The sequence below is a fragment of the Ixodes scapularis genome, unplaced genomic scaffold, assembly GCF_016920785.2.
Source record: "Ixodes scapularis isolate PalLabHiFi unplaced genomic scaffold, ASM1692078v2 PGA_scaffold12__126_contigs__length_90152505, whole genome shotgun sequence".
Lineage (NCBI taxonomy): Eukaryota > Metazoa > Arthropoda > Arachnida > Ixodida > Ixodidae > Ixodes > Ixodes scapularis.
In genome coordinates, this window is record NW_024609838.1 from 20,099,081 (window position 1) to 20,118,933 (window position 19,853).

General features: G+C 46.2%; 1 protein-coding gene across 5 annotated transcripts in view; it reads right to left on the minus strand.

The window, feature by feature from the left end:
- The window catches only part of LOC8030159, a 66,051-nt gene that overhangs the window by 17,142 nt on the left and 29,056 nt on the right, over positions 1-19,853 (minus strand). For 3 of the 5 annotated variants that reach the window (XM_040505173.2, XM_042289452.1, XM_042289453.1), the window contains exons 2-8: positions 18,259-18,428; positions 17,140-17,229; positions 15,003-15,193; positions 9,507-10,872; positions 8,429-8,581; positions 7,005-7,133; positions 3,058-3,327 (exon numbers count right to left, since the gene is read on the minus strand). In XM_040505173.2, the coding sequence (XP_040361107.2) occupies positions 3,058-3,327; positions 7,005-7,133; positions 8,429-8,581; positions 9,507-10,872; positions 15,003-15,193; positions 17,140-17,229; positions 18,259-18,428 (2,369 nt within the window). Of the gene's footprint in view, positions 1-3,057; positions 3,328-7,004; positions 7,134-8,428; positions 8,582-9,506; positions 10,873-15,002; positions 15,194-16,947; positions 16,990-17,139; positions 17,230-18,258; positions 18,429-19,853 lie in introns of all 5 variants that reach the window. The other 2 variants (XM_029971522.4, XM_029971521.4) reach the window with 1 other exon arrangement.

A 19,853-nucleotide genomic window follows, 5' to 3' on the forward strand; every position in this document is an offset into this window, starting at 1 on the left:
ACGCAATTGAGAGCAGCGCAGCTGCTTCGAAAGTCTTTTCTGAATGACAGGTGGCGGCGCCACCCGCCGCCCGATTTAGAAAAGGCCAAATTTACACAGTTGGCGAAGGCCTCTCATTCACTGCGTGATGGGGGATCGAACTCGGTGGGTTATTGATCACTGCAATCCATATTTTGTTACGTCAGTTAAGGCTGTTGTGTGGAAGTTTGGACGGTGGGAAATCAGTCTGTAGAAAGGGGCGCCTGGTGTCTCGGCCGTAGGTGACAAATTTTTGCCGGCGGCGGTACTGACGGTACAACTGCTAGTCTGGTGTCTTTAAATTGCGTCATACAGTGATGAGTACACGAATGCGTGCCAATACATTTTTTTGTTTAGAATAAAAAAATGGTAATCGAGCTTAAGATGCCTGGATACTGCACACGAGCTTCTGCCTCATGTGCTCCGAGCTGTGAGGTGCTAGCAGGCTGGGCCAACGTTCACCCTTTTGACAAGTCAATTGTCAACATACGTATACTAACCCTTGTTTCTTATGTCGCTCTTATTATATTTGCCACTATACTGTTCCTAAAACACCTCAAATGTCAGGTATGTCAATATGTGATAACACAAATTCAGATTTGCACGATTGATTTTTCGCGTTCAACTACCACAATAAAGTTACCGGTATTACGAAAAATTTTAACGGTCCCGCAAACTTCGTTATGAAGGTTTGACTGTATGAACTCGAAAATACAGTATATATTTCGCAAGACATATACTGATGAAAAAACATTTCCACGTGGTGAATGATGTTGACTGGGTCGAAGCTCTGGTGGTGCTGATGATACTGATTTTATTGTTCATAAATAGTGCTGATGGTGCTGATTTTTTTTTACTGCTCATAGGTAGTGCTGAGTTCCGGGTTGCGTTTTGACTTCATTAATACTGCTTTATGGTCGGTGAAATGCGGAGCCAGTGGTTCTTCTAGCGGATCAGCTTGGATCTGCTAGAAGCCGTGGGAACGCATTTCTACCGTTGAAGTGAACGGTCCATTCAGAAAGAGAATGTGTGGTATGGAACGTGGTTATATACGCTTTTGAGCATTTGACTGCAGCACCCTCTCGTCTATATACGTTGAGGCAATGCATGCGAAGTTTAACGCGATTATATACGCATTTGACCGCAGCGCCCTCTCCTGTATAGACGTTGAGCGGCAACATGCAGCGTTGGAGTGTAGCATAGTGGTTAAGACGTCTGCCTCGTAAGCAAGCAGTCCTGAGTTCGAACCCCCGTGCGGGCGTACCCCTTTTTTTTAGAAGGGGGTTGATCCCGGAGGCAGTGCAATCGATGTGAGCTCGGATGCCGGACAAGGCTAGACCCCAAGGAGCTTCACCCCTAATAGTTTTCCTAATCCAAAGAACAGTATAGCCAGTTTATCAGTGTCAACAATTCCCGGGGATCCACCACGTTTTTCGGACTACAGTCTGCACCCGGTGCATTGTCTGCAAGGGTAAATTTGTGGTCAACAATAAAAGTTTCTGCTTAGATAGTTTGCATCCAGGGCATAGTTTGCACTTAGTGCCTAGTCCAAACGTAAAAATTATCGTACACAGCACACCTTAGGGGGGGAGACTGGCTAGAGATTTAACTTCTGAACTACTCAAGTGATCAGAATGAAATTTGCAGGGGAGATTTAAAGTCAGATGTAGGTGTACTGTGCAAACTTTCAGCTCTCTAAGACAGTTTTGCATACCTGCATAAGAAGATGCGTCACTTTTCGTTAAGAAATCTATGATATGCAACTGAAGCTATTAAGCACCGTTTTGACTGCTTTGTTATAAAGTGGAAGATGAGGGACTACGGGCTATCTTGTTTTTATAACTCTAATGTAAATATTTCCGGAAGAGTGATTACCTCAAAATATGATATGCATATCTGTCCTATGTCAATTTCGGAAAACATAGTTTGTTTTGAATGACGACTTCAGATTAAAACAAAATAAAGTAGACAGCCCGATTCTCCAGTAAATTTCAGTTCAGAAACATCTTGATCATGGTATCAGAATACTTTTACCTTCGAAGAAAAGGTTCCTTCGTATGAAATTTGCAGCAGAAGCAGAGCTGAGGAAAATGCACTCAAACACTGAACTCCTTCACTCTTTTACTGCCTCACAATGTGTGGAAAATCTTTTATATCAACGTAACTATTTGGCGTATGGTTATCAGACTTGGTGTCAGGGTGTATAATTAGTTTCTAAAACCAAAAACCTCAAAACTGAGAAAATAATCTTTTAAAAAAAAATTTTAATATTAGGCTTATGTCTCCCCTTAATAAATGCCTGCTGTGCTAGCTCGCAGAGAAGCTTGTATCATACATAAATTAATATGCCCCGTTATTCCTAAAAATACACTTCATGTCTTGTCACAGCGAGTGATCTAGAAAAAACAAACAAATCCTTGTATAGTCCGCACCTGTAAATAGTCCGCATCGGGTGAAATTTCAACTTTTAGACATGTACAGTCCGTGGACTATACTATGGAAAATGTCCCCCCTTAATAAATGCCTGCTGTGTTAGCTCGCAGAGAAGCTTGTAGTATCATACATAAATCAACATTAATATGCCCCGTTATTCATAAAAATACACTTCATGTCTTGTCACAGTGAGTGATCTAGAAAAAAAAAAGAAATCCTTGTATAGTCCGCACCTGTAAATAGTTCGCATCGGGTGAAATTTCAACTTTTAGACATGTACAGTCCGTGGACTCTGCGGAAAGAAAGTCGTCTGCTTCTTGCGCAGGAATTGCGGTGATGTCAGAACGATGCCGAGCTCCGATTGGCTTTGATGGAAAGATGGTGGGTAAACTTCAATGCTAGATGCCTTGAGGTCAGCCAATAAGAGCTTGGCGTTTTGACATCATCGCAACCACTGTGCAAGAAGCAGACAAAATCGCACTCCGCATAGTCCGGAAAATACGGCGCTTGCGACATGTGTGCCCAAATTATGAAATTTTGTAGAGTTCTGCATTGATACTGCCTGCACAGCATTCGGTTTGTGAAATACAACGCTAAAGTCGTCACCTCTTGCACCTCCTGTTCCCTCCCGAGCCGGTTGAGGTGGTTCAGAAGGAGGTCCCTTGGCGTTGCCGATGAGGCCCGTGAGAAGAGGACCGTCGCAAACACGGGGCACGGCCGATCACTGTCCCGCTGCAACAGGGCAAACAGGTCTAAGGCCGACTTGAGCATCAGGATTTTGACGGCCTCGACCAGTCTGGCGTCCAGCATTGAATCCTCGTTGAGGCGCCGTGCCAAGAACAGCTCGGGATTCGCCGCGGCGTTCAGTTGGTCCTCCTGAGACATTAATGGTCCCGTTTAGATGTTACCACGCAAATTCACGTCTATTAACTGCACGACACTCTGCGCAAATTAGTGCGAACAGAGGCAACAAGAAGATCAAAGATTGAACCCACTTCATACTTTGTTTCATACTTTGTTTTCGGAGACGCAGCCGACTCTACAGGTTGACGATACCAATCATATGGCGTCGAAAGTGCACCAACGGGGTGTTTGTCATGTTTCTGTAGACATTCTATCGCTGCTGAACCAATCGATCACAGGTAAGGTCCAGTGACTTGCACTCTTGACATTGTTTGATTGGTCCCATCAGCGTGTATCGTCGGCCGTGTCCGTATTTAAGGGGGGACATGGGCCTAAATTTTAAATTTTTTTGAAAAAATTCATTTTTCAATTTTAAGGTTTTCAGTTTTATAAACTTATTATACACCCTTACACCAAATTTGATAACCATACGCCAAATAGTTATGTTGATATAAAATATTTTCAACACATTGTGAGGCAGTAACAAAGTAAAGGAGTTCAATGTTCGAAAGCATTTTTCTCAGTTCCACTTTTTGCAGCAAAATTCATACGAAGGAATCTTTTGTTCGAAGGTAAAAGTTTTCTGATACCACAATCAAGATGTTTCTGAACTGAAATTTACTGGGGAATCGGGCTATCTACTTTGTTTTGTTTTAAGTTGAAGTCCTCAGTGATAAAATACTAAGTTTTCAAAAATTGACATAGGACAGATATGCATCTCATATTTTGATATAATAACCTTCCTGAAATATTTACATTTAAGTTATTAAAACTAGATAGCCCGAGGTCCCATATCCCCCACTTTATATTCAAGCAGTCAAAGTAATGCTTATTAGCTTCATTTGAATATCATAGATTTCTTAATGAAAAGTGACACATCATCTTATGCAGGTATGTAAATTTGTCCTAGAGAGCTGAAAGTTTTCACAGTACACCTACATCTGAAGCTAAATCTCCCCTGAAAATTTCATTTTGATCACTTGAGTAGTTCAAAAGTTTGACCTCTAGCTAGTGTCCCTCCTTAAGGGTGAAACGAAGTATAGGGTCTTGGGTACTGTGATTGATGAAAACTGTGAATGTGCAATCCTGCCTTGACTGAATGGGGTTCGTTATGATGATAGCTTAGGTAAGTTTGTTATCCATATTTAGAAATTGGCCGCATATTTGGTCATTCTGCCAATTGCGTTTAAATGCGGTAGCTATATAGGGTGTGTGGCGCTCTTAGTTCGGGTGGTGACTAGGACAGGATGACCTTTAGTCTTTTATTGCCTGGTGCCCTTAGTTCAGGTGGTGCCTAGGGTAGGGTTTTGTATGAAAACAACTAATGTCACGTCATTGTCTCTTAGTGATGCTGCATGCACTTCCCTTCAGCATCACCCGGACACAAAGCCTTTGTGCTGAATTTTCTGGGTCACCAAGCGAGGAGAAGCACGCTTTCCTGCCCTTTCTAATCATTCCGCAAGCTCTTTTTACAACACGTTTCTGTTTGTCTCTTTCTTGCCCTTTCACCCCTTCTGCCCTCTGCATACTTTCTCACACCACCTGCTTCTGCTCCTCCCGATCCGGCATTCTGGGTCCGTAGCTCAGTCAGCAGCATACTCGGCCTCCATGCCGGTGACCAAGGTTTGATCCCTGGCACAGGAAGCCATTTTTTTTTCAAGGTCGTTTTTTGTTACGGACTGACCTACCTACACATTTCGTGCTTGCACGGCTCTTGAAATTGGTTGGCCCTATATAGCTACTGCTTTAAAACTTAGTGTAAGGGACAAAACACGGACAGAAGAAACACACCAAACAAAACTTTATTTTAAAAGCCGATAGCCATGTTTTCCGTTTTCTCGCACTTATTAATATTAAAAGATAACCAATCTCGAAATAGTTTTAACTTTAGAAACAAAAAAAGAACAAAAAGAAATTTGCCTCTACGTTTTACATTGCATCAGCTTCTTGCTGCAGAAGTACATAAAAAAAAAAGTCTTGTTTTTAAAATTTTGTTTTACCGATACAAAAACGTCCTTGGCATGTTTGTGGAAACTACATTGCCCCTGATATTGTGCCACTGTTGCAAGGTGCCATTATTTTAACTCCACCACCGTTGCTTTTCAGATATTAGTGTCAAGTCACTCCTTCCAGACGATACCACAGAAAGTGATGCGTACCTCAAAACTAGTCCCGTTAAAGCACCGTCGAAGAACTGTTGAACTTGGACTGCATAATAACCAACGGTAACACTGACATCACGTGACGCTACAAAATGTCACGAGAATGTTCTCGTGACATTCATCTCGTGACATCTATACTTCGTCTCATCCTACGATGGACTAAAGGCCAAAGCCACGGGCCGCCAGGTCCAATCACATTCCACGCTAAACTATGACACGCTTTGCGTTGCTTAGGTTTGGTCGAATAATGCTCCGAATCTAAAAAACGCTGCGTCAGTTTTATAGCTTCGACACTGCAAAGAGCCAGTAAGCCGTGGCTTTCTTTGCAATGTAAAATTGTTGAGTCACTCATTGCTTGATCAGAACCACTGTCGGCCCATTTCTATCGGTGATCCGAGGCGCGAGCACCGATACGTGCTTCGAAGCGGAATACCACACAATGTATAAGTGGATCGTGATTGGATCTGGCGATTCGTAGCTTCTGCCTTTAGTCCATCGTAGGGTGAGACGAAGTATAGAGAATGTTCTCTATTTATTTTTTACAGCAAAGCTGTCTATGGCTAGGTTCTGGCGGATTGTCTCCGGCAATAGACCCAGTGTGGACCAACAATTTTCAAACGCAACAATGTATGCCCCACTTTATGCTCCTCTCTACTGCCGCCACCTCTTTCCCGAGTTGTGTATACTCCTCACCACACGCGGAATCTCTCTCCCCTGACATTGCGCAATGTTGCGCGCTCTTCGGCAGCCAATTGTGAGGCGCGCTAGAGCTGCGCCGTGAGTGGCGTAGCCATGCTACAATACAGCCAAAGCTCGTTACAACAGACCTTGATTTTGACCAAGCTTTTGGTATGTTGTAAAAGGAGTATGTTGTATGCAGATATGAAGTTAAGTCAATGGTATGTAGAGGAAAACCAACTGAACTTCACAAATCGGTACGTTATATCCAAATGTCTGTTGTAATGAGCTTAGACTTAAAACGCCTCTCTCCCCCCTCACAATGCGCAACGCCACGCGCTATTCGGTGACCACCTCTGCTGGCGCAGCCGCGCTATAATAAAACGTCATTGTCTCTATCAGAGTGTCAGCTTCGCTGGACTTCCCTTTTCACAAGGAGGAAGGGCTCTCAATTTTTTTACATCACTTGGCAGAAGCTTCTGACTGAACATTTCGTGGTGCAGTGCAATAGCATATGCCTGATATGTCAAAAACCGGTATACTACATCACAAAATTGTCACGGTTCTTTGACGGGAGGAAAATGGCAGGGCGTCCCTCTCTGGTGCCTAGCCTCCAGCACACGCTCGTAGACTTGGGCGCGCATGCATGCTCGAAGCTCATGAGAGGCAAAAGTGTTATCGAAGGTAGGAAACTTGTCCCAGAGATGGTGAGCTGCCTACCCTTGGTAACTGAAAAACCTCCCTGCCGTCCTCTCTTGCCAGAGACTACAGGCACAACCGCCGATGCCCGCAAGGATGGGTCGAACTCACGGTATCCTGTAGGCAGGACAGGCACTCCCAGAACTGCTGCAGGGACGATGTTGCAGGACCCAGCATGCGGTGAAAGCGCCATTGTTCCAGCCATGGGAGCTTCCCAAGTGACGCTGGCTCGTGAAACCTCTGCAGAAACAAAAGGCCGGGGGTGACCGTCCCACAACCGGGTGAGGAAAGAATTTTTTGGGCGTTTTGTGCAGACCGCTTGAAGAGAGGTTTGGAAACAAACTCGGAAAACACGTAAAACAGCATTTATCAGCTCCCGAGTATATGGGGGGCGGTTTCGGATGATGCCTCCTCATTTACCGTTAGTCGTTCGTGGTCGTGCTAAGAACGTTTTCTGCCGTTTTCCCCGTTTGTTTCCGCCCAAACAATTCTCCCTTAGTGACTTTTTTCTTTTTTTTGTGTCGGTAAATTGCAGAAGCAAGGAGGTGGCTTTGTCGGCGACAGTACCCAAGAAGTGCGACCGGGGAAATATTTAGGTCATCTAAACACACGGTTAGTTCATGTTCTCATCCTTCGGAGATGCACCGGCAGCACCAGCTAAAGCCGTTTTAGTCATTGAAAAGAAAACATTTCCCATGCTGGCTCGTTCTGACTTTCAATAAAGACTGGTACGCATGAAAAATTAGTAGTGACCGATGCTCCTTTTGCCAACTACTTCGGCAGACGCAGCCGAACAAAGGGTAAGACGACTCGGGCGAGAGGAAAGACACTGCTTCTGCACCTAGAAACACATAGGGTGAAGATTTCCACCATGAATTGCAGCGAGATTTCCAGCCGGAAACATGCAATGCAAAGCCGGCCATACGCTCACGAGCAACTCGAGTGGAACCGTACGACAAAGGAATGCAATCAACAGGCGGTGGCTTGCGGTTGTGACATTTGGTCACTTTTAGGAGTAATTTTAATTTGATGTCCAGCAATATTGGCCCGAAACAATGGTGCTACGATGCCTGGAATGCATCTTCGACTGGTCTGTTTAGCGTCCTATATTGCTCGTACGTCGAAAATCGTTCCGAAGTGGCAACAAATGACGTCACGGCAGACGGCGTGTTACGTTGTCGCTATCCCGGTCGTTGTGCGCCGAAGCTCCGACACAACGTATGAGCAAACACGAGTGTTGCTGTCGTTGCTGCGTCCCAACTCCCGACTGCTGAACCTTCTACCGACCGCAGCTGGAGAGCGACCTACAGCAGAACAGGCACCTACCATATTTGCCTCCACCGGTGCGACATCGCCAGGATCGTGTAAGGCAGCAGCACTACACTTCTGCGATGTTAGCAGGCGGAAATCGAGGGACCGGATTCAGAGACGCGGTGGACCAACCAATCGGACACACTTTCCAGGCAGCATAAGGGGACCAAACTTGTGGTCCCCTTATGCTGTGGGTTGCTGGCAGTGTTTGGGAGGTTGCTCACCTGATAGACTGCATTAGCCCCCCTGTGGCTGGAGAGCAGAGAGCCTGCGCTCGCCAACACTTGAAAGGCGGCAGCCCGGATCGCGCCGTAGCCGTCGTGCTTCACTCGTCTCATCGATACCACGCTCAGCCCAGACAAAACTCCCGTAAGGCTCTGAAAAAAAAAGATTGGAGACTAGGGTTTTAATCATACAAACACTCCCACGACGATTCAATGTCGAATGCCAAGGGGCAATAATGAACAAACTTTGACATTTCCGGCGCTCGTCCAAATAAATCACGCGAATCGTTGCCACGCCGTTTGTAGCGAGATGGAACGTCTGGGTTTCCGACGAGTGCAGAAAGAGCCAATGCGTAGCACAAGTTTGTCTGCTTCTTCTGCAGGGGTTGTGGTGATGTCAGAATGCCGAGCTTTGATAGGCTCTGATTAAAGGGTTGTGGGTAGACTTGCTTTGAGGTCCCCCCACTATCTATCAATCAGACCCAATCCAAACTCGGCGTTCTGATGTCACCAGAACCCCTGCAAAAGAAGCAGACACGCTTGCGCTCCGGGTTAGTGCAACCTACGAAATGAGACAAATGAATGATAAATCCAGGAATTGAAATCTGTGGAGAATCCTCAGCAGATGGAACGTGATACTCAGTGATGTGGCACCGAACGCATGCTTGCGGCTGTCACGGGGCAGTATCCAAGCGGGCTTGAGGTTGGTGAAGCAATTATCTGAGTGGGAAGGGTAATATTCCAATGTTTGGCTATATGTCTTCAATTTCAATGGGGTTTTACCTAGCAGTGTTGAGTCTTAGTCACAAAGCTTGAACAGTCCTGACTACACTATCATTCTAAATTGCTGCGTTCTGTGCGTGAAAGTGGTGATCGTAATATTTCTATAGTTAGTGACAAGCTAACGATTCTGCAGAAGCTCTGCACCCAGCAAGTGCTTGAGTGAGAGATGAAGAGTTATCAAAGGCAGAAAGTTCGCGATGGAGGCGAAGCGTGTATCGAGTTCTTAACCTGTAACCGACTATGATTTGCCACTAACGATGGAGTATGCGAAATGGAAACTGAAAAGAATTATCACCTTGTCTGCGTTTTCCGTTGCACGATTGTTCTCTTGACGCCACTGCTCTGGAATGTAGTCCTCAATCAACACCCTGTCACCAATGCTGATGGCCGAATCGCCACTGAAGCCCGACTCGTCGTCCGGGCACTCCCGCACAATGTCGTTGCCGTTGGTGTCGTGACTCGCAACGTCTGCCGGGCTGCTCACGTTAATTGATGCAAACTCTGACGTAAAGTCCGACGCACTCGTGCTGCTTGGACTGGGCGTGTTTTCCTCGGGGACAGTCGGAATCCGATCGAATGCGTCACTCAGTGAGAAGAGCTCGTGCGTCGCTGACCGCGACAGGTCGCAGGCCCACTCAGACTCCGGAAGCGTATGGTCCACGGGTGCCGTCTGACTCCGTACCAGCCGGCCTTTCCACCGATCCGACTCCAACCTCATCGCGCGCTGGATCTCCTGCCGCAGTGATCCGGGCATCCGGATGCTTCCGCCGCTGTGCCGCCGGACTGCGTCCAACACCCCCGACGACTTGGCATCCTCGATGTCCGAGATCTCGCTCAGCGTGCTCGTACCGTCGTCGTGCGGCCCAGACCCACGTCGCTCCGCGGCGCCGTGCCGCGGAAGACAGGCAGAGTCCCACTCAAGGCTCGGAGCAGACGAATCCTTAGTGATCCGCTCGCAGTCGGATTCTAAGGAGTTGCCAAAGTCGCTCCCGCTGTCGGCCGTCCGCAGCGCGCCCTCGTCGTCTGCTGGAGTTGCGCCGGATTCGTGGTCCTGTGGAAGTTTTCGCCAGACGCGGAGGCTCACCAAGTCCGCGTCGAGGTCCAAAAGTTCCTGCTTGGTGTCGTGGAGGATCGTCTCGATCCGGTCGATCGTGTCAAATGTCTCGCGGGGCACTTGGAGCGGTGCCTGTTCGAAGATGCTCAGGTCTGAGGCTTCGCTCTCAAGAGAGAGGTAGCGCTGGTCACGGAGGCGCGGGATTGCGGAATCGGAAACCATCCCGCTCGGCGAAAAGCCGTCCTCCGTCTCCTCGTCTTCCGCGAGCGCGCGGACGGAGGAGAACAGCTCCTCGGTGAGCCGGTTGCGTTCCGTCAGCGACCCGAAGCTGAAGTTGGCCTGGAGCGACTGGGTGTCCTGCGCCCAGGGAGTCGCCGCTCCACTGCTGGCATTGCCCTCATAGGAAAGGGAGTCCAGTAGTCCTTCCGGATCATGGGAAACGGAGTCATCCGACACAAGGGATGGGTCGTCATGGCTCTTGTTGTTGTTGTTGTTGTGGCTGTTCGGACCGGTCTTTAAATCTCCGGATCCGGCGCTCTGCCTGTCCTTCGGTCCCTTCAAACCGGAGTTCCGCTGAAGCTGATGGCGGCTCTCCGGCTTGTGATTCCTGGGATAAGAAGGGAGGGAAGCTGTTTTGAATGCTGCTCATCGACAAAGTCAGCTATGCTCAAGGTCAACTTTCTGTGGTAATGCAGCCGAAGCTACAAAGCTGAAGCATGCCGTTTTGCTGCACAGCTGAATATAGTTTGACCAATGTAACAAAACCAACCAAAAAATATAAATACCGTAAAATACCGGGCAAGCGCCCACTCAAAATTTTGAGATAATCATAAAAAAATGGGGGATGGGCGCTTGTCCGGTCATCAATTCTACATATCAATGTACTGTGCATATTTTTTCAGATTTTACAAATTTGGGAATGGGCGGATGCACGGTATTCAACGGTATGTTCTTTTTAGGTCCGATTTTTAGAATGGAACTATTAGTCGGGATATGCCAAACTTAAAAGCATTTATTTTTTAGCTCCTTCGGGTTTTTCCGGTTTCAGTTCACCGTATGTTTTCTAGTTTCCTGCCCAACAAACATGGCGCCTCTCTCGTGCATATCGTTCGTCGCCGTCGCTACCTTCCGTGAGCTTTGCTTCTTTCTTTGCCCTGTCGAAATTTCACAAAGTTTGGCAACCAAAAGTCAACAAAAACCAAGCAAGTGGTGTGCAACGTGTATGCACAAGCGAAACGGAGGGAGGCTGGACTCTCCATTGTTTCAGTACACTGGTTGGTTAGTGAGCTCACCGGCGTGAGCGAGCAGGGGTGGAGATTGAGCCAAGGATCCCTGAATTCTACAGTGCGAGTTTTTGCTATGCGTGCTCCGAGGTGTGCCATGCCGCCGGCCCCCACTAGTACCAGCGGTAACCAAACGCGGTCTAAATGGGATTTGATTTCGTGCCATAGCGTGTCTGCACCTCTTTATTGATTCATCGCACCCGAGCTACGGCTTTCTAGTACCAAAAGAATCCACATATCAATGATTTCCAAACTGCAGCGTTGATGAGACTCACGGAATTTCTTGGATTGACGCCGCATACCTGCGTCGGTCGCAAGACAAATGGAGTTTGGCAAGATTGACCACGGTGTAATTGACAGTTTTAAGTCATTCTGAGTGCTTCACTCAAAGCGTTAGTTTATGTGCAGGCATCGGTGCAACGCAAGGAAAGAAATGCGGACATGCCTGCAGGCTCGGCAATTGCAGTTTAGCACCCCAACTGTGATCCTCATACAGAGAGGAACTGTAGCAAATAAATGTCTGTCACACCAAAACCCGATACCGAAAAAGTCCAGAACTACGTGGCACAATAAATACAAAGGCATTCTTGCCCTCCTCCTCCTCCTCCTGCTCCTCCCCTCCCCCCCCCCCCCCTCCCCCCGCTTTCTCTTCATTGCAACAGAAAGTTGTGCCAGAGTATAGTGGTCACTCTTTGCTCATAACAGACAGTCTCCAATTGTTATTCATGATAGAATACTGGAATACTAATAGATTTCAGTGATATTCTTTAGTAAATTATGATAAAGGGTAACAGGGGTGATAGGGTGCAGGAAGATACATTAGTCTCTCAATGGAGTGTACAGCAGTACCGTCCTGCCTTGAGGGCCCCTATGCGTCCTCAAGGTTTAATAAATGATAATGACGTCACAAGGCCAGCTGATCACAAGAAAGCGAGAACTGCCAGTAAAACAATCACTCTTGCTGCATGTTATACTGTAGGAAAAGACAAGTTTTGGTGTTGGGAGTGGTGATAGTCTCAAGCAGGGTCTTGCAATTGTCAGCATGTGACGAGCATGTCGAACACCAATGGAATTCACCAAAATTAAGGCAGCAACATTCCCCTAAGTTTTCCAGTGGGGAACAAAGAACTTGGTTCAAGCTCATACATACTGTCAAAAATTAGCTTGCACACTGTGTCATGATGTCGATGTAAGACAACAGGGATGATAGACTTATTTCATATCTTGGCTCCTAAGCAATTCAGTCATAATGAGTTTCCTCCGGATCACAAAAAAACCAGCTATGCTATCTCTCGAGGAGAATGTTGAGCAAAACTTAACAACGCTTCGGTTCCACACAGATAGGGAATGCAAGCACTTCTAAAGCATGGATCAACTAACTTTTCCACCTTGGAACACCTTCTGCCTCGAATGGCAGCCAAAGAAATCTTTAAGGTCTTGGTGTTGATGCAGCGAAGCAGTATAGACCGTTTTACTGAAAGAGGGCGAGAGAGAAAAGGGGAAAGGGCATCCGGCGCTTTCCCCCTTTCTGATTGTGTAGAAAGAGTGAAAGTCCCGGATGAGAGGCTTCGCCGGTGTTGGGTGTCTGCTGTGCGCGAACTTCGTTCGCGCTTTCTTTTGTTTTAAACTCGCGGGCTTCGATGGCAACAGTCCCCCGGTCATCGGGACACCATTGCTGGGTCATAGGGTGCACGAATAACGACAGAAAGCATAGAATACTGTCCGAGGACATATGTAGCTTGCAAGGAATCCAGCAAGGCGAGAGCGGCTGCAATGTCTTTGAGCTCCACCGCTTTCCACATGACCCCTGTCTCCGAGGGCAGTGGATTGCGTCCGTAAACCGAAAAGGCGTTTCCTCAACGCCATCCTCTCGACTTCGCTCAGAACATTTCGTGAATAAAGCGGGCACCGAACGCTGTACCGCCGATGAACATGGGGTACGCTCGCAATGTGGGTGCCAGTTTTCTCACGATAACTGCTGTTTCAGCTTGTAAAATTTCGTAACTAAATTTATCTTAATAGTGATAATTTGCAGTCTGACGGACTCCATTTTATCATCTACAACACTTACTTGAAGGATTATTTCCGCCGCCGGGTGAGGCTGGAAATTGTTGAAAACGTAGTTCTATTGTTTTTTTGTTTGTTTTTTAATCGCGATTTCCTGCGCGATATTAGAGAACCGGCATAAGCGCTCCTTGGAGTGCCGCTGGTGTGTTGTTTCCGTTGACTAAGGCGCTTTGAGGCGCTTGATAGTCGCTGCAGGGAACGTCTCGTGTGTTGCGATCTGCGTTTTCGAGCCCAGTGTGCACGTTTCTTTGTTTGAGTCATGGCATCCGCCAGTGTGGCGACGGGGGGAACAGCGGCAGCGAACGTGCCAGCTATAGAAATTTGAGGTGAGTACCCAAAATATTGCATCAAATAGTAAAATAATTGTGGCTGCTTCGAGGCTTTCTGCGGTTCGATGAAAGTACATCTAGAGCGTCTTCGTCGTTCATTCACAAGGAAATATAAGAACACGGACACGAAGATAAAAACAGCACAGCAAGACGATATGTAGCAGCTCCGGGCGTTTACAAAGTTAGTTAAAGTTCCCGTTTCGTGTATCGCTTGTTGATTACAACTAAACGCGGCTACATTGAAATAGGCCCATTGCAAGCAAAATTGTATAAATGGTTCATCATTTCCAGTCATGCGAAAAGCAATGGAGCTTAAAAACATTCCAGCCGTACTTGCCTTGCCGGATTCCATGCAAGCTACATATAAGCCCTCGGACAGTATTCGACGCTTTCTGTCGTTATTCGTGCACCCTATCACCCAGCAATGGTGTCCCGATGACCGGGGGACTGTCGCCATCAAAGACCATGGCTCTAATTAGGTTTGGGAGTTTGAAACGTAGAAGGAAGCGCGAACGAAGTTGGGGCACTGCAGACGCCCAACACCGGCCATGCCTCCCATCCGGGACTTCCACTCTTTCTACACAATCAGAAAGGGGGAAAGCGCCGGTCGTCCTTTCCCCTTTTCTCTCTCGCTTTCAAAATGGCGCTACCCACGATAAAACGGTCTATAGAGCCTACAGGCCTTGTAAACAATAATGCACGCACAAGAGAGTGTCTGGTACATAGTCATGCATTAGTGACAGGTGATTGGTGCTCGAACTGGAAAAGTTCTTTCCTTAGGGGCAAAAACGGCCAAGAAAATTTGCAAGCCAGGAGAGCTCCTAAAGATACAGGCACATGATGTTCTAGAGTTTTACAGAGTTTACTGTTTAGTACTTCATTCACTGCCCTCCCTTACGAAGATGCTGCTCTGGTTGCGTAGCTTTTCTTTAGTTGGACACGCTTTCCGAAAGGGCACCCATTTTGAAGTGGGGTGGCGAACCCTGCGCCCACACGTCTTTCGCACCGCAACGAGAATTACCATGTCGTGAGGGACGTCTCGCCAGTCCGGCCCGTACCTGTTGCGGTGGTCGACGGTAACTCCGATGTTCAGCGGGGTAGAGGCGGCCTTGGGGGCCTGGCAACCTTGGAAGCGGACGTTGCCGGAGTGGCTGTTGAAGCGCACCGGCTCGTAAGGGTTGCTCGACGTCACCCCCATGTCCCAGCACTCCTCGATGTCACTCAGACCGCCGCAGCTCGAGTTGGTGTCCTGCGCGCGAAACAACGCGCACCGCGAGATTGTTGGCAACGGTCATGCGTTGCCCAACTGGTGTCACTTGGAAGACGCACATGACCTACATGCCCAATGTTTTACCGTAATATCTTGAGAGATAGCCTACCTGAAAGCAAATCGGGCAAAAATATGGAGTTTCCATATTTTTGCCCTTTCTAACTTTCGGTGTGTGATCAAAGAAAGTTTAAAAAATGCTAGTTTTAAATTTTGTGACCTGTGAAACTTGTGATTGCAGGGGGTGGCGATGAACCAAAGACGGTTGTCTTTCCCAGTCAGCAGTGTTTGCTTATCTCCCGTCGTTGCTAAGTAACACCATTTCTGCCGAGGTCACCATTGACCAGGGCCCTCCAAGTACTAGACTTAGGCTATCTTTCTATGTTTCTTAAAAAATAGCAAGTCCTGCCAGAAATAGGGGTGGGTTACCCTTTGGGGGTGGGGCATCTCTTCCGATATTACGGTAAAGCGTAGAATGCTTTAAGGGGGGACACTACCCAAAAAAAAAAATTTCCTGCAAAACAAGTTGATTTTGAAACATGTTTATTTACATCCACCAGCACCTGGAGAGTATTTCCAGAAAGTTTCATTAGTTTACACCGCATAGTTAATTTTTTATAAATAATTTTCGGTCCATTGAAGCTAAAGAAAAGGTAGGGGTTGGAACACTTTGAACACAATTTTATCCGTTCCACATTTTGGCATAAATTTCATTTTAGGAAAACTATCGCTTGTTAATGGGACAAGAGGAAAGACTCGCTTATTGTTTTTCCCAAGTGGAATTTTATGGGCAGTGCAACTATGGAATTGTTTTTTGACTTTGTGGATGTCTTTTATAAAAGATGTTAAGACTCTGTGGATGACATAAAAGGCAAAAAAATTTATTTGATTTTTCACTGCAATGTTAGCATAAAGTAAATTAATTTTTGGAAATTTCCTTTTCACAGCTGCGCTCTCCAGGCATTCTGCTGCAGATCTAGACTAAGAAAAATGTTCAGTATTACATTAGTTTCCTAACGATAGTTTTCGTAAACTAAGTCGGTGTGTTCCTCATAAAAATTACTACAAATTATTTTACAGCTCATGTACACTGATGAAACTTTGCACTGCATTCTGCCTTGCAACTTCCAGTATATACTCTAAATTTCACCCATATTAAGCCAAAGGTTTAAAAGTTAACCCTCTTGGGTAGTGTCCCCCCTTAAAACAAAAGCTCCTACTCTTAGGACTTTGTCTGGACATGCGCTCGCGCATACCCTGTGGCACACGACGTGACCAGCCTGACGTGAAGAGGCCGTGCGACACCACATTTTGACGCCGTAAACATCACATGGCGTTTAATGTCTTCTAAACAAATTAAAATATTAATCGATAGCCACGTTTGCTCAAGTATATACACACTGAAATCTTATCACAGAACTTACATAGGTTTTGTTTGGTTTGTTAATTTACTCAATGAAATTTCTTATCATGCCATGCCATCTGTACTTGCGAATGAGCCGGAAAGTTGTATGTTTAGTATCATCTGCAACAGAAAACTTTCACAACTAAAAGTGCAAAATGCAGAAAGCTGTGGCGGCATGGTGGGTTGTACAACATAAGTAAAAAGCAAATGCTAAAGCCAGGGTGCGAAACAAGAAAAGGTGCAACGATATGAAAAGCAACAGCTATTCATAACAGTGGGTACTACAATGAAACAAGGCGTGCAAGAAGACAAAGAGCTTTGGAAAACGTACACATTTCTGCTCATGCCGACCATTCCGTCTCATAGGCTCGGTCTGAAAGACGTCAACAAACATAAAAAAGAAAAACTACAAAGTTGCGCATGCGGGTTTGGAGGCACACAAAGCAAGCGTAGCCAGGTGGAAATGCAAGCAATTATATGCCAATATAGGTCACAGATGTTAGAGGAAAACCAGCCAACTCACAGCATCCCCGAATGACGCCTCTTCACTGGAGTCGTCTCGGCGTGTGGTCTCGCTGATCTCCGACTCATCGTCACTCTCGAGGTAGCAGTCCTGCAGTCAAAGTGCAGAAAACGTTCAGATGCTGCTTCAAACCCATGAAAGCTTACTCAGAATCGTTGCCCAACCAAAAGCTCGGGAGAAAAATCACAATGCATAGAGTTTGTTGCATCTGTTTTGGCAGTGGTTCTCAAATGGGGGTCCGCAGACCCTTTGGGGTCCGCGATGGTATCCTAGGGGTCCGCAATCCCCTGTTTCATCAGTCAAGCCCGGCAATATAAGTTGTCTTTTTTCACATTGAGAAAAACATTTCAATTTTCGGGCGGGCGAGTTCTCTCATGTGTATATCATTGAGATAAGTCTACTTCGCACTAGAAAATAGCTATATTCATTTATAAAATCATTATCATGATTAATCTATACCTTTCTATTCCCCTCACCCCAAACAGGGTCCTCCATCATCTCCCCCCTGTCTACAAGGGGTCCGCGAAACATCAATGGTTGAGAACCACTGTGTTGGGGAGTGGTTTAATTATTACTTAGGTTCTGACAAAGTTCTAAATACTTTCCTAAAGGTTGCCTCATTATGATTATTTTTGTTGAGAAGAAAGCTTGCTTGTGGAAGTGTGAAGCACCACATAGTGACACGGCGAAAAAGGTTGTGCACTCGCTTGCATATTTGGAAGCACGAAGAGTTTGAGGAAGCTATTACGAAACAATGTTCTCACACATGTCTATATACGTGGCATGCACAAATAACCCAATTGCAAAGAGTTTCAATCGTTTTCAAAGAGGTTCACAGGAAGTTGTACACAAGATAGCTTTTGCTGCAACCAACTGACATCATATTTAAATCATGCTTGCAAGTAATGAGACAAAGAAATGTCAGCTTGTAGCGATAGCGGTAAAACCCCGAGATCTAAAACATAACTGCGAGAACACACCAGTTTGAAATATACCGTTACTTTCTGGCAAAACCAAATCGCCTCGACAAACATGTACTCAGACTAGAAATCTGCAAGCACACATCGGGCCTGTCTCAAATGATCGAAAAGACAACGATAAGCAAGAGTTTCCACTCACGTGCGGACAGCAAGGGTCCACATTGGTGACCCAACTGCGGATGTGAGAGTTCCTCGAAGAGGGGTCCTTCTTGGAGCGCTTCTTTCGCAGCCGCTGTTTCAGCTGCCGGTAGAGCTTGTAGCACACAAACGAGCCAACGCCGAGCAGGAGGATGACGCTAGTCGTGCGCACTGCAACCCAAACGACCAACATAGTGAGTGAAAAGGCACGACGGAACACTTGGACAATTAACGGCTTTTAGAGCGAGCTGCCATTCAAGAGGACACAGTGCTAACAGTAACATGTAAAATGTCTTTCAAGAGACATTTCACATGTTTACTAAAGATTAATTTTCTTTCTAGAAAACTGTCGCTGATATTTGTGGCCAAGAATCAAATTTTCGTCAGGATAGGCTTCGGTTACATTACACCGGTCCTCCTGTGTTCAACTGTGATGCACAGTTATGACTGAGCCACAATAAAGTCAAGTAGCGATGCCGGATCACAGGCTAATGACATTACTCTAAAGGGAAACTAAAGCAGTTCTGTATTTGAGAAAAAACACTTCTCGTTTTACAGCGATAGCTGTTAGTAGCCCGTTCCCCGGTTTATCGACGCCGTGAGTGTAAACGTCGCCAGTTTCTTCGCTAAATTTAGCGGAAAAATTTCCCTGTTGTGACCTATACACCAATTCAGTTTCCCCGCTAAATTTGGAGGGAAAATTGATGTCATGGGACATAAGACCCCAAATTCAGTTTTCCCACTAAATTTCGAGGAAAAATTTGTGTCATATGGCCTATGCACCAATTCAGTTTCCCTGCTAAATTTAGAGGAAAAATCTACGGCCAATTCAGTTTTCCTGCTACGTCACGGGACCTACAGACGAATTCAATTTCCCAGGGTGTCTAGCAAATAATTATTTTGAAATTCCCTGACTTTTCCAGGTTTTCCCTGACAATTTCAGGGGAAATTCCCTGACCACTGTAGAGGCGGTTAAATATATAAGACCATTACAACACAGGGCATTGAGCACTGTGAAGATCATTTTGCACAGGCTTAATTCAACTTGCATATTCCGAAATATTCGAGTTCATCCAGTCCGGATTTAATGAACACTTTGTTCCCGTCGACATCGTCAGTGGAGGTGTCATTTCCGGAAGCACAATGAGAACACGACGCTAAGCCACACAGGTCAATAACTGAACGGCAGCCTGGCTGCCAGATGCACACTTTCGGATACTTTCGGCTTCAGGCTTGGATTGGGGTCTGCGGCTATCCCATTTGTTACTAAGTCTAGTAGCTCTAACTGGATCTAGCCTAGTGTTGTGCCCTCAATCTAATCCAATCCAAGGCTTAGACTGGATTTGTGGTTGTTCTCTTTGCATCAAGTAGCACATTGTACATTAGGTGAGCAGAGCCGGCGCTCCGCTCTAAGCAGAATTTATTGCCTATTTTTCTGCCCCCCAAGTCCAAGTCTTTGCTCAGGGCACTCGATGGCGTTTACGGCTCATTTTCCCTGACTGGGCTCGCTTTTTGACAATATCCCTGATTTTTCCCAATAATTAAAATTTCTCTGACAATTCCCAGTTTTCCTGGTCGCTAGACACCCGGTTTCCC